Source organism: Accipiter gentilis, chromosome 1 (genome assembly GCF_929443795.1).
Source record: "Accipiter gentilis chromosome 1, bAccGen1.1, whole genome shotgun sequence".
Classification (NCBI taxonomy): Eukaryota; Metazoa; Chordata; class Aves; order Accipitriformes; family Accipitridae; genus Astur; species Astur gentilis.
Genome location: NC_064880.1, coordinates 16,706,201 through 16,720,967, shown reverse-complemented (window position 1 = coordinate 16,720,967; position 14,767 = coordinate 16,706,201). Strand labels below are relative to the sequence as shown.

The 14,767-nt window shown below is 41.5% G+C and overlaps 1 protein-coding gene across 1 annotated transcript in view; it reads left to right on the top strand.

Annotated features, from left to right (window-relative positions):
• Nucleotides 1–14,767, top strand: part of CPS1 (carbamoyl-phosphate synthase 1) — a 98,762-nt gene that overhangs the window by 58,820 nt on the left and 25,175 nt on the right. Inside the window, exons 22-27 of the mRNA XM_049802686.1 lie at nucleotides 1,346–1,487; nucleotides 3,334–3,399; nucleotides 3,958–4,021; nucleotides 7,530–7,711; nucleotides 13,582–13,776; nucleotides 14,342–14,409. Coding sequence (XP_049658643.1) covers nucleotides 1,346–1,487; nucleotides 3,334–3,399; nucleotides 3,958–4,021; nucleotides 7,530–7,711; nucleotides 13,582–13,776; nucleotides 14,342–14,409 — 717 coding nt within the window. The remainder of the gene's footprint in view (nucleotides 1–1,345; nucleotides 1,488–3,333; nucleotides 3,400–3,957; nucleotides 4,022–7,529; nucleotides 7,712–13,581; nucleotides 13,777–14,341; nucleotides 14,410–14,767) is intronic.

The following is a 14,767-nucleotide window of genomic DNA, read 5'->3' as shown; positions in this document are numbered from 1 at the left end:
TTCAGAGCTTGCTTGGTCATAAAATATTGATTTATTGGGCAGGCAAGGATGCTCTTGGCAATGAAGATGAAAAGCAGTAGTGCTGATAAAAATACATAGGCTTTTAAAATGTTTTTGCAAAAGCTAGGCTTAGAAAAGGCAGCTTAGGCAGGAACTGTAAGGGCTACAGGTGGAGTCAAAACAAAGTGGAACAAAGATAGTGTGGGAGAGAAAAAAATAGAGGGAATAAAGGGGGAGTGGAGCAGATGAAAAAAAATCAAAAGCAAAATGGGCAAGAAACTGTTGACCTGCAGACGTGGCCTGGGAAAGCAATACATTTGGAATAAACAGCAAAAACTAGGACTCCTGAAAAGCAAAACCAGGAGAACAAGAACATAAGGAAGTATTGAGAGACCCTGATTGCAAATGTGAAATCAAAAAAGCTGCCCCTGCTTTCCCCTGTCTATACCCCTCTCCCTGTTTTCATAATATGAGAAGCAGCACAATGATACAGAAAAAAATATACTTGAGACTGTCAGAAGGAAAAACCTACCTTGTGTGTGAGCCTCTGAAGGCCATTTCTACTATGTATCTCTGAAGTCATATGCTTTTTCAAAAGACTGGCTGTTTCTGAAGGTAGACAGACCATCCTCAACAACAGAAAGAAGGGCTCGTTTGGGACAAATTGTAGTATTTTGAGGCAAGTTGTCCCCCAGTTCAGCAGGGTCGGAGGACAGTTATGCCTCTGAATGGCTCATCCTGGAGCTTCAGGAATTTCATGCCTTTGTGTGGAGTGGGCAGCTGCAACGAGAGGCAGGAAATGTGAGTACCAGGACAATACATAATTACTGATCCAGCCCAGTCTGGTGAGGCCTGTGTTTTAAAATTTAGACTGGGAGGAGGAATGTAAGGGAAAGTTTGAGCATGGAGATGTGGGGATACTGAATCCAAGAAAGGAATCACTGCAGGTCCTCCATGGAGGCTGTAATGGTAAATGAGCATACAGTTGTGGATACCGTGACCTTGTACTAGTCTGGCGGAGAATTCTGCCTGGGAGATGATGGACTTCATCATGACTCACTCATTCCCATCTCAAAAATGCGAGGAAAGAAAGTGTTTCACTTCCTAGCATCAGCAGTCTGCCTGTAGACTTTACCTTATAGGTGTTTGGTGGGGGGCATCCAGTACAAAAAAGTTCTTTTATGTATGAGGATTGCATAGCTTAGTTGGGTCTTCTTCCTTTCCTTGCCTTTATGTGCATGATCCTATAGCAAATCTATGCAGTATGGCATACATAAGCACTCATATATCTTCTAAGTATTCCTGTAAACCCTCTTGCAAAGGTGTTTTTCTTATTTAATCCCAGTGAAACAGTTCCAGAAGAGACACTGAGGAGAGCCAAACAGATTGGGTTCTCAGACAAACAGATTGGGAAATGCCTGAAGCTGACTGAAGTCCAGTGCCGCCAGCTGAGACTGAGGAAGAATACAGTGCCTTGGGTGAAACAGGTTCGTGATAAACATCTCAGTTCATGGTAGGGGCTTCCAAAAGTGCAAGGAGCAGGAGACTTCCATATCCTTAGAAACAGCTGAAGTAAAGTGGAACCCTGGTCTCTGTTAACATCCATAGGAGTTTTGACCTTGACATTAGAGGAGAACAAATTTCACCCAGTTAGCTGTTACTTCTGCACTGCAGGCATCAATGTAATGACACAAATGTCCTCAAAGAGAGACTGAGAATATTCTTGATCGTGTTCTGTGTGGCTGAGGAGGAAACACAGCTATCTGGCTTCAGAAAAAGGCTGAGAATGGTGGCCCACCATGGTGTGACCATGAAAAGTGTAGTATGTCTTTTCTCTTGGTAGTAACTTTTTACAGGGTAATACTTAATTTGAAGTGTGCTATTGTTATGGGTTCATTTGCTATTTATTCATTGTGATAGCATGAGAGTAATGAGCTCATCTAGTATTCATGGCAGTGTCCCGAGTGCTTTGCTAGGTGTTCTGCTGCTGCATTTAAGGTATGTTGGTATTAAACTGCCACCAGCTGTTTTTTTTGTCCTTAAAGGGGGAAAAAAAACCCCAACACAGACCCCTGAATGTTTCTGAAAGAGCCCATCTGTATCCTCAGGCCCAATTCCAGGTGCCAAATTTCCTTCTATTCCCCAGCTGCTGTTTTCCTCCTACGTCCTCACCTGGCCCACGGAAACATGCCTGGTCTTGCACTGCATTCTTTCAGCTGCATATGGCACTGCAGTGCTGGATTGATTTGTGTGCCAAGGTACCCTTAATAAGGTCATTCTACTTATGCCTTCATTTGTGGCTTCAAAGCATATGTTTCTTCTTGAGCCATGAAGTACAAGTTGCAGCATTAGCAATAGTAATGAGCAGCAGACATTTACATAGTGCTAATGACGTAAGGTCACATTCTTCATTATTCACAAGGATTTCCTCAGCCAGTGGTGATTCCTGAAAATACTTGAATATTGGACAGTTTTTTAAATGGTATAGCATGTAAAAATTCATGTCAGGGTTGCTTTAATATTGTTCCCTGTTCAGTATTCTATGTAGAAATGTTTCAGCTGTTCATTCAGGGAACTTCAGCAATCGCTGGTGACCTAGATGGACTAGTTTCCATGTACAACATGCAATAAGTAGTTGACACAAATAGTCTGTGAACAGCCTAGTAGGCAAATTATTCTTCTGGGCTCTCTGGTGGCTAATTACATAAGAAATTGTTGAAAACTACATATAAGGGGTGGTTGAAAATCACTCTTGCTTTGTGTACCATTTAATTATCAAAGCACAAGTTATATTGTAACAAATACTTAGTACTTGCACTGCTGGCTGCTACTTGGCATGATCTCAAAGTGGTGTTTTGTGCATGTTTGTATTCAGTGTGGGAGTAAGATAGGGTCAAGAGTATATTGCGAAGATCCTACACAGCACAGCTAAAGGGGACAGGAGACCTGGAGGAATGGAGATCTGTGTAATTAATGCTTCCAAACAAACTAGAGAATGAGGGCCTTGGCAAAAAGGGATGGATGGGGAAAGTTCTTGGGCTGTGAAGGTGTTGTACCAAAAAGGTGCGGAGCTAAAACTGCAGCTTAGAAAGAGATGGTAAACTGTCCTGTTGACTGAACTGTAAGGTCTGGGGGGAATGCCAGGCATGCACTGCATTGCCAGCATATGAGGGTTCAGATCACCTTCTTTTGCAGAAAGACACAATGGGAAAATAATAGGACAGAAATAGGAGTAAAAAAGGAAAGAGGGAAAAGAAAAAACCCCAAACACCTGTGTGTAAGAAAGATCTTGGACTGGCCAAATCACAACCCCTCCTCTTCTTTCCTGTACAGATTGACACACTGGCAGCAGAATACCCAGCGATAACTAATTACCTCTACACCACGTACAGTGGGCAGGTAGGCACATTCAGAAACAACAGGCTCATTGCTGTCTAGTTTGAGCTCTTTCCCCTGTGCTGCGTTATTTCTGGAGATCTTGCAGATGTCTCGGTCTCTGTAGCAATTACTCTGGATGGTGTTACTTATAATCCCCTTACAGCAGGCTTGGAACTTTCTCTTGCTCAAATACTGATCCAGTGCCTTTAGTGTTAGTGCCCCTATGTTGTTATGATCCTGTCCTATATCACTTGTACCTGCGTCCTGTGTGCTGGGAATGCAGAACTCATGTTTCACTCATCTCATCCTAGCATTCATTTTTATGTGAAACTATACAGCTCCTTAGGCTGCTTGAATAGCCAAATTAGAGGTCCTGTGTCTCCTTTGGTTTGGGTGCAGCACCACGAATTCCAGTGGAGTTGCACTTGATTTAGACTTCTGTAAATGAGATCAGACTTGAGCCCTGAAGGATCAGACTGTTGGATATGGGCTGAGCACCATCAACTGTTTATTCTGAAAAGCATGGAGTTAGGCACTGTGGAGTACGGATCCTAATGACTTTTCTCCCTCCCTTCTCAGGAACACGATGTAAAATTTGATGACTGTGGAGTGATGGTGTTGGGCTGTGGACCATATCACATAGGTAAATCTTTCTTACAACTCCTCTGTTGTCCTTGCACCCTCGAGCCTTCTTTGGATATTCTTGTGGTTCATTTGTTCCTCTTCTCATATGGTGACAAAATCCTCCAGAGCACCGGGCACAGGACATCAATTCCTAACACAAGTTTTGCCTTTTACACTTGCTTGGAGACTTCATTTAACGCCCTGGAAAAACAGGAGAATTTTATTACTTTTCACTTGTCGCTTAGTTGTTATTTTCACAAAGATTTAGGAATTTTTTTTTTAATCTTACTTTTTGCACATGTTAAGTTCTTGAGAACCTGATACCTTGTATAAGTTTGTTGCTCCCACTCCTATATGCTTACTGCCAGCTCATGACTATGTTCTTATATACAATGCATTTTACCACTGTAAATATAGGTTACTATGAAAATATTTTTATATCTTCAGCTGCTCTTGTATAAGCAATTCTCTGTATGCTGTTTTTTCAGCCCACTCAGATGATTATGCACATACAAGTTTCCTCATGGCTATGAGTATTGGGTAGACAGACTGCTAAATTCTATATATGATGACTTTCCCTTTTCCTTTTCATGGATCATTCCAAATAGCTTGCAATTATTGACAAGAAAAAAATTGCTTGTTATTCAGAAATATTTTTGCACTGCATCTCACAAGTAGTGGTGATGGTTTTTAGAAGCTGAAATTTAAAACTGCATCCATTTACTTTGCTTGGATGGAGAGGTCACGTGCTGCACTCCTGTTGCTGTTTGTACAATGTGTCTTTTTGAAGTCGGTTTCCAGTATGAATGTTGAGATGAGTGAAGTCAGGAGGAACACTCCATGATTATGCTTTTTTTTTGTGAACGCTTCTGCCAGTCAACATGCTCTGTTACATGGTTACAAAAAATCAACATAAAAAGGACGGCAGTGTTGTTCACATATATTTGATCAAATATATGTGAACACATTTTCTACTGTTCACCTAAAGCTCCTAATTGTTTAGTTTAGCCATCCAGGTCTGATTTTGGTCTTAACCTGTTCTGTAGCTTTGATTAGATCAAGACAATCTCTGGAAGAGACTGCAACTAAATAAAGGCTGCTAAAGGAAACCACTACTTGCAGCTCTGAAAGATTTTTTTATTTTTCCCCTCTAGGTGCAAAAGCCAAGTTGATTTTTTTTTTTCTTTTGTTGTCCTTTGAAAGCAAGTAAGCAGTGTGCTTTTCCTCTATGCTTTCAGAATTGTAATCATAATTCAGTGGGATCAACTTAGTGTTCCCTGGGGATTTACATTTACAAAACAGTAACAGGTCAGAAAGGGCTGAATGATTTGGATGGAAGTTAAACATGTGACATTACTCTTTTTTTTAAACAAGATTTTTATTTCCTTTGTAAAAACTGAGGGTTTTTTTAGATTAAAAAAAAAAAGTATGAATTTTATTTGAAAATATTTTGAAATATATTACAGGAAAATCTTGAATATGTTGACACTTTTGCAAAGAAATAAAATTATTTGGGTGGGGGAAGTCTGAGGTCATTTCAAAAGTCATGCTATATTCTGTATTTAGAAAGAAAATGATCCAAACTGAAGTGTCTTTTTTTGGAGTTTTCTTGTTCATGTTAACTAATATGCCAAATAGAAACATGATGTGAATCAGTACAGTTGCACACTCTTGAACTTCAGAGCTTGCTTTGACAGACCTTTTCATGCACATTTAAAGGCCTCTGGCTCACTGAGAGCCTGAGCTGCACTGTGTGACTTGTGCTCTGTGGGGGTATTGCTCGGATATTCGAGGTGATGCTTGCTTTTCACTTGCTGCCGGGAGGGTATCTCCTATCCTGGGAGGGGGGTTTGTGTAAAAGTCAGCCCTGAAAGCAGTATAAATAAGCTATTCAACCAACTGCATGGACCGGCAGAATGCTCTGTGAATATTAAGGAGTGCACATAGATTTAACATGCTTGAAACCTGAGAGTGAGTTCAAAAACATGCCTGTATTGATGTAGTAATTATCTTCTGAGGAGCAGTGTCTGGTTATGTTACAACAGTCATTACTAGTATTACTAATTATTTGCTGTCTTCCCGTTTCCAACTGTTTGGACATGACCATTACTGGATGTGGCTGGAACATACTTACAAGTGTTCAGCTGTTTTCTCAGGTTGTATCAAAAGCAGTCAGATGGGAACTCCAGATGACCATTGTGTCCCAAAGTTACGGTTTCTTACGTGTATAAGAATAGCTGAATAATGTAAGTGGAATACAAAAAGTTAACGAGCAGCTGGTGACCCTTCTGGAAAATGTCCAGTTTCAGATTTGATTTCCCTCTCTTTTCTGTGGGCTTTTAGCTGAGGCCTAGGCATGTTTTGAGGTTCCTGTTTGACAGAAGTAGGGAAATAAATTGTGTGCCTGTCAGTGAGTCACCTGTGACAGGCATCTCTTTGTGACTAGGTGGTGGAGGCAGCAATCAAGCACAGCCTGAATTTCCAATATATCTTGTCACACAATTATATATAAAAATAATGATATCAGTGGTTAACGATCATGTAATGACTGTGAACGCATCATGATGAGGCCAAGGTTTTCTTGTAGATTGTAAGCATAACCATTTAATGATGTTTTTTAATATGGATCATTCTCTGTTTATGGTACCCTTCTTAGATGTTTGAACATATAAATTTATGTGACAGTAGCTGTTAGCGCAAGTCTGGACACCAGCGTTTTCTGAAGCCTGCAGCGTTGCTCAGGTCCCAAGTCCAGCAGCTTAGCCCAGGCCAAGCACCAACTCCTGGTGCTCACCTGAGCACTAGATGACTCCTTCCATGCCTCTTTCCTTTAGAGTGGCCACAGTGCTTACTTAGGATTCAGGATAGTAGGACGTGCTTCCTGCACCGTGTTGCCATAGTCACTGTGGCCTTTAAACCAAGAAAAAAGGATCACAGTGCAGCTCTTAAAAGTATTGTTTTTCCAAATTGCCTTATCTAGAGTCAGCACACAGGAAGGTCAAACCTACTGAGTTGTAATTTTTCTGTTGTTAGGTTAGCCATACTCTGCTCTTCTGGAAGATAAAAAACACTTGAGTCTTCTGTTTTTTAAACCATGTCTGTACAAATGTTTTGCGTTTCCTGTAGTAAACAGCACTGTCTTATAATAATTGGCACTCAATTTGGTCACCTCTAAGCTTCTGCCTCTTAAGTTCATCTCAAAACATGTTGGTTGGGAGGTAGTAGTAAGTAGCTAGATGGGCAGCAAGAGCAGACATAAGTGTTTATGAGAGCAGGATGACAGACAGGCTATAGAGGCCTGTCACTCCTGAGCAGCTGAGCCAACTTACCTGTTGTGCTTGGAGGCTCACATTTGTGGATGAGTATTTTCCATGGGAGGACAATTAGATTTCTTGCTCTGAGCTGACAGGAGGCAATGCTGGGTTTTTTTTCCTTTTTCTTTTTTAAGCTTGAGTGCTAAGAACATCTGTTTATGTTTTCTTCTCTGCATGCTTCCTTTCCTTGCCCACTTTTCTGTCTCCTGGCAGGCAGCAGTGTGGAGTTTGATTGGTGTGCTGTTTCCAGTATCCGCACGCTGCGTCAGCTTGGCAACAAGACCGTCGTAGTGAATTGCAATCCAGAGACGGTGAGCACAGATTTTGATGAGTGTGACAGACTGTACTTTGAGGAGCTGTCATTGGAAAGGATCCTGGACATCTACCAATATGAGGTAAAGAAAAGCAGAAGCACAATAAAAAGCCATGAAGCAAACCAAACTTTTCAAAATTCATGTCACTAGCTTGCTTTGGCGGAGCAGCTGGAGGCGAGAGCTTGCTAGCAAAAGCTGTTTGGTTTGGATACCAATGTTGCATTTTACACATCATTGATGTTCCTAGCAGACTGCTCAATAATGAATGCCAAATAAATATTAAATTATTTTGCAAGATGCCATATTGTACAATATTTACAAGCAGATTTAATTTGCTGCACAGTCATTTATTGCACAAATTGTTCTGCCCTTGCAGTGCTGAGCTTTAGCACTTAAGCTTATCCTTGACTTTAAGCACAAGTACTCCCCCTGAAGCAGTTGAACAAGTTACGTGCATAAAACCAATGTGTGCCCAAGAACTTGGAGTCTTGGCCTTGCAGTACAGTGGCAATGTGGCGGAATGTGGTCCAGCATGCAGGCAGGCAGATCAGGAAGGGGCACTGGAGTTGCCATTAAACCAAAACACGTTCCAGCTCCTGAACCAGGCATTGCACTTGTGTGTTAGGAGCTTTCAAGTGTTCAGAAGTGCTGATACTAAGAGATGGAGAAGAGTCCCAGACAGATTTGATAATGGGAGGATATATAATATAAATAGTTGGTCCCAATATGGAAAATGTTGATTTCTAACTGGTATCACACTTGTCTTGGACTCATGGCTGAGGCTTTCAAAGGTGCTTACAGGAACTTCATTGCCCTTGAAATTCAGTGCAAGTTGGCCGTGTAACTTGCTGAAGCAACTTTGCAGAACCTAGGTCATGTTAAAATTACTGTTTTTCTTGGCTCTTCTTCCCAGTATGTGGTGATTTGAGCTCATCTCCTTTGCGAATGGGTGCAAGTTTCTAAAATGATTTTATAACCTGGCTACGTTTTGATCATTCCCAAATTCGGAACCAAGCAAAAGCACATCAGAACTCGAGTCCCAGTCTCTAGGGTCTGTTCTTAAACCGTTTGCAAAATACTGTCTAGGACCATTTTTAGATTGCATGTTCATACTTGGCTATTTGTACATGTTGTTTTACCTCTTCTTCGAATTTTCATAAAAACAGAGGCTTTTACTGGAAAGCATGGATCTAGGACAGCCCAAAAGTTCTGGTGGCTCTCTGGAGTCTTAAAGGCTGATTTTTGAATGCTTTAGGATTATCCATGAGGCTTAGCTCTATAAGCATTGAACTCTTGTTTACTTAAGCAAAACTGAACTTCTGAACTTGGGGTGTGGAGAATACTGGTGTGACAGTTTGTCAGCCAAGTAACACTGTTGAAACACAACATCTAATTACTGCAGGATCAAAGAGAAGTTAGAGATAGGTGATGAGGGAGCAACTACTCATTTAAACATGTAGTGCTAGTAATTAGCAAGTTGGGTAAGAAAAATATGTGAAAAGAATAATGCATACATGTTGAAACTTGGATTATCCTGCTTGTCACAGCAGGGCTTGGTGAGTTTGATGGGAGGCATTGCAGATCTCAAGGTCTAATAGCAGCATCCTCTGGTACGCAAAGCTGAAGGGGAAAGATACTCTGTTGGCAATTTTCCCAGCTCAGCCAGCCATGCTCATCAGCTGGACTGTGCTTCTGGGCATGTTTTTAGCCTGTCCTGCTTGTGAAGTAAACAAAAAAGTGATCGTGAGAGGAGAGAGGGCAGGGAGAAGGCAGCAGGAGCTAGCTGAGGTGGTGGGAGTGAAAAGGGGGAGAAGAAGGATGCTGGGAGTTTGCAGAGGATTCTGCTACTCTGACTTGGGTATTAAAACAACCAATTTGTTGTTTGCTCTGGAGGTGTTAAAGCCATCAGGGTCCAAGCCTAAACATCCAAAGTTGGAGTTGTGCTGTCTAATAAATCCCAAGATGAATAATAAATGCTCAGCTGGTTTAGAACACTTAAGTGACAAAAGGGAATGGTATCATTATGACTAATTTGCCAGTAGGGAAACAGAGTCTCTGAGGAGACTGCACAGAGTCATGCAAAAGGACATAGGAAGACCTGGTGACAGACTCCAGACCTCCAGCAGAGTGTAGTCAAAAATATATTATTTACTATATGTCACTTTTAAAAAAATGAGTGAGCAAAATGCTAATATCCTGTTAACAAAATGCAGTTGGAAGTCAGTCCCTAAGGAAATGATCAAGTTAAAATTTCAGGATCTGTTTCTGAGATTCCTCACCAATCCTGCAGATAACCATCTCTCCCAGCTTCATATACAAAGCATGAATAGTGCCATGATTTCAGACTGATCTTTTAACTCTCCTGCTCGTTAGCCTCCTCTAGTGTTCCAATGTACCAATGGCAAATACTCTGAAAAGTCCTGGATCATTGACAAACTATAGGTAAAACCAACAGCAAGCAATGGACGCAACCCTTTGCCGTCAGTAGAGATGATACATCAACTCCTTAAACGTTGTTAGGATTAGCAGCAAACTTTGAGCAACTATTAAGCTCAAACAAATAGGCGCACTTACTTGTCCCAGTTTTTCTGATTGGACAAATTAGGCTATGTTGAGGAGTGAAGTTACCAATAAGACTGAAGGGGCTGGAACTTACCTACCAAGAGCTGTGCACAGCTTCGCACAGTCCTATTCCAGCGACGTACTCAGCTGTCCCTCCTCTTTCTCTCCCTTGTGTCCCCTTTTACCTCTCCCTCTCCAGTTGACATTCACAGCTGCTCTGGCTCATCAGAGACTAAGCTCTGTACAACAGAGCTGTGCTTTGGAGAGAAGTTTAATTTACTGTGAATGTGCAAAGTTAGGTGGGAGTCTATGAGGACAATAATTTAAAAAAAAATAAAATTCCTTCCCTCAGATTTATTGGCTTTTTGTTTCCAGAGAAGATGTTCCCTTTTTATTTTAATATCTATCTGCTTGAGGGCCTTTTCTGATTCTTTTTCAGTTTCTAAGATCATTCCGAAACAATTCATAAAACTAAAGGAGGCTCTTAGGTACAATTTTAATGGTCTAATTTGTTTTCAAAGTCAGGGAAAAAGAAAACCCAACTCTATTACTAATGACATAAAAGCAAGGTAGTAATAAAAAGAGCGATTTTTGTTATAAAGGGGAAAATAATTCTCTCTAGGCTTCTTTCACCAGATTATGTATAGCGTATATTTTAAAGATATCTAATGGCAAGGATGTTACTAATTTTCTTTATAATTAAAATGTGGCTGATGACAAGGAGATATGGAGTGGGATCCAGTTCTGTCTGCCCACATATCTCAGTGAAGCAGTCCTGTTCCCTAGCAGGGCAGTGGGCTGCTCTTTGGGCGAGAGCATGCTTTGGGAAATAACAGCAGAATTTTAAAGGAAGAAGGAAGCAGCAGCTGAGTCTTAATTTATGGTTCTTTTTGAGTAAAAATGAGTATATGTTTCTCTGCTATCTGCTTGAACAAGACATGTCCTCCATCTCCTTGGGGCTGGAGTCCTTAATGTCGTCCCAACTTTGATGCAGGCAGTATTTGGATTTTAGAGGCTCCGTGACTAGAATTGTTTTAAAGGAAGGAATAAACAGCAGCCAAAGAAAAGCTGTTACCCGGGACATTCGCACTTCAAATATGTTGACGATAGATTAAGATGTTGGTTGACCTTGGCAGCAAAGCTAGGTTGACTTATTATCAAACAGGAACCGCTGCAAGCTGCAAGAAGGGGTTTGCTTTATTCACTGTCTGGTTCTTGTTCATGTGGGCTGATAATGGGTCCAGGGACTAGAGATAAGTACTGTATTTTAGATGGGTCTGGAAGCAGTAAGGAACAGGTTTTTCTTCTGTGTTGGAGATGGTGAGCTCCAATGTCATGAGACAGCCCCATGTGGGCACAAAACAGCCTCTGTCCTTGCTCCACCCTTTACTAATGAGGCATTTTTCACTCCCTGTCCTAAGCTCTTTCAGATAGTTGCTGTTGGCCATCAGCAACGTGTCATCCCATAAGTGACTGCTTGGTGAAAAGGGAAAAAAATTATCTCCAGCACTGTATATTATCAGCAAATAATAATCTTGTAGACCTTGGGATAATAACTGCTGCTTAAATGCTAGACTTTTTTTAGTGGTTTTTTATTATAGTAGGAAATTAACCACATTAAAGTTGAGCAGGGTTTGTACTGTTTTTTCTCGGTCACTTCTAGCCCATCCTGCTTGCAGCTTACAGATATGCCACTATAAATCCCCTTAAATCCCTCATTAAGAAGTTCTTCTTTCAGGAAGGCTAGTGGGGCTAACCTTCTTCAGGAAAAACACGCTTGTTAATTAAAAGAACATTGATATTCTAAAAGATAGAGCCAAACCATGGATCACTTGATTTATGTTTCTTGTTTGTTAGAGTTGTGTAAAACGGTATAAAACACATTTAGTTCAAAAAAGCCCTTCACTGCAGCTGTACTGTGGGCCTGATTCTCCTTTGGGCAAAGTTTTACTAGCTTCAATTTGGAAGTAAAGTGCCCATTATTTAATTATCCTCATTTATTACACAATCTAAACATAATTCATGTCCTCATAATTGTTGCAGGTACTCTAAGGCCTTTTCTTAGTATTGAAAATTTTCACACCAGACTAGCTTGTTCTTGAAAGCATTAGGGGGATTCTATGTAAAAAAAAATGCCCGTATTTGCACTTGAAGAAGGATGTGTGTTTGCTCACCTGTCTCTTGTTATTTGCCATTTATTACTTCATCACTTAAAATGTTGTGGTTGCCTGGTGACAGACATGAAATGTGCCATTGTGGCTGGAGAATGCTGTGCCACCTGTCCTGCCTCACCTGCTTCTGGAATTGAAGTCCTTGCAAATAACCTGCATAAAAATGAGCATAAATGACAGTTTGGCTGAAGTACATGTTACTGTTGAGTGCGCTACCAGAAATGAGGACCTAGTCAGGAATAACGAGGGTGAATTAAAATAAAGGGCTAAGTGTATCCAGAATAATTCACCATCACAGGCTGTCTGATGGATTGGGCTCTGTTGAACTAGACTCTGCTTTGCTTTGTACCGGCCAGCAAGGCGTCAGCAGTGAGCACTCCTTAAAGATTGGCTTCTGGGTCTAGGAAGGGTTGTTTGCTTAGCAAATAACAGTGCTGGCAGGGAAAAAAAATCCAGTTGTTTCCCATTGCCTCTCTGCTGGAGGTTACTGCCTTGCAACTCTGTAGTGAAAAAGAGTTTGCATGAATGTCTGCTACACTGGAAGCCTCTGACTGTGTGGGTGGGAGAGGCTGTTCTTCTCAAAAGAGCTGGACTGAGAAAGAAAGGGGACCTAAACCATCTTGTTTGTTCATGTTATTGGGTCCAAAGGTCCCAACAGGGGGATGGGAGTGGGCTCAGTTGAAGTGATGGTCCCAGTGTTCACACATGCAGGAGAACACAGGAGGGAAACCTGACCCCACCAAGAGGAGTTTTGACCTTCATTGTGGGGCATCACATTTTCCTAGCACAGCGCCCTTCCTCTGCAAAGTAAGGGAGCGTGGGTCAGCTCAGTGCTTATCCTCACTGGGAAAGCAGAAGCAGCTAAACATGGCATGAAAACAAGGTAACAGTCTGGTTCTAGCAGAAGTTACAAAATTTTGGCTTGATGTCAAAAGGCATGTGAACACTGCAGATTTCTGTGGTTTCCTGGGGAATTTGATCTCAATTTACTGCTGGTTTTTGAGTAATGTCAAGGAGGATATTGCTGTTTTAGAGAGGCTACATGCTCTGAATCACACTTTACAGCCTGGGTGCCTCTGAATCAGGACAATTATGATCTGCCTTTGCTCATAGCAACCTGAAAAATGATGTAATCTAAATATTGGATTCCTAGTTATAATAGCTCTTAATGTTAAGCTAACTCTGGACATGACTGTGCTCCTTTCTGTCTGCCAACAGGGATGCAGTGGTTGCATTATTTCTGTGGGCGGGCAGATTCCGAATAACTTGGCAATGCCACTGCACCAGAGTGGAGTGAAGATCCTTGGCACAAATCCTTTGCAGATTGACCAGGCAGAAGATCGCTCCATATTCTCAGCTGTTCTGGATGAGCTGCATGTGGCCCAGGCTCCCTGGAAGGTAGTCAGCACACTGGTAAGTTGGGATGTGCATCTGGGAAACGATGAAGCCAATGGGAGTTGTTATTTACACCGGCTCAGGGGGGACCAACTTACTGATACATTTCAAGATTCCAAAGACATTTAACAGTTTTTTTACTGCTGATGTTGAAAAACTTTTTGATCCCTGTAAAGTGATACTATAGCATCACTGGGAGTGAGATGGAAACTGGAAGGGAAGTGTCTTTAAATCACCTTTACACAATATGGGGTATATACCCAGCAGAAGTTAGCACCGCTGTCAGGCTACTCTGATTTATCCTGCTGGCCTTGAAAACTATTCTAGCAGGTGGAGATTGCAAAGGAATAGAGATGTGTTGGCACTGCTCTTTTTTCCTGGTGAAGCTCTATAGACAAGGAAGGTCTGAAGATGACAACTCTGGAACCAAGAAGTCATGTATTACGTTCAGCCCAGACTGTAGTCCCTGACTTTCCCCTACTCCCCAGTCTTAATGGCTAGTAAAATGCAAATGCAGTTGAACTTTTGGTATGACTTTAAAATATTTTCTTGTTCACAGCATGTTTTTCCTCCCTTTCTTTAGAGGGATGCAGTTGAATTTGCAAGCTCCATGAGTTACCCATGTTTGCTGAGGCCTTCCTATGTTCTGAGGTAAGGCTCAACCATCAGAGCTCAACAAGTTGGGGGTATGAACTACAAAAGCCTCTTTGAGACAAGGGAGAGTAGTTTCAAGGGATGTGTGGAAAAGGCTATGATAGGTGCATGTGGCATAAAGCTGTCCATCTTAACAGGTGGGACAGCTGCTCAAAACAATAAAGGAAGCCAATGGATCCCTTATGTCCATTAGGCAGAGATCAAAGGTAGAACATAATCATAAGAATGTCTGTTTAGCTGCATTACCTTTTTCATATCTCAAGGCCAAACCCATGAACCATCTGGGATATTCTTTAAGGTTTCTGAGACTACTACCTGTACAATTAGGCCAGAAGATTGTTTGCCACCAGGAAAA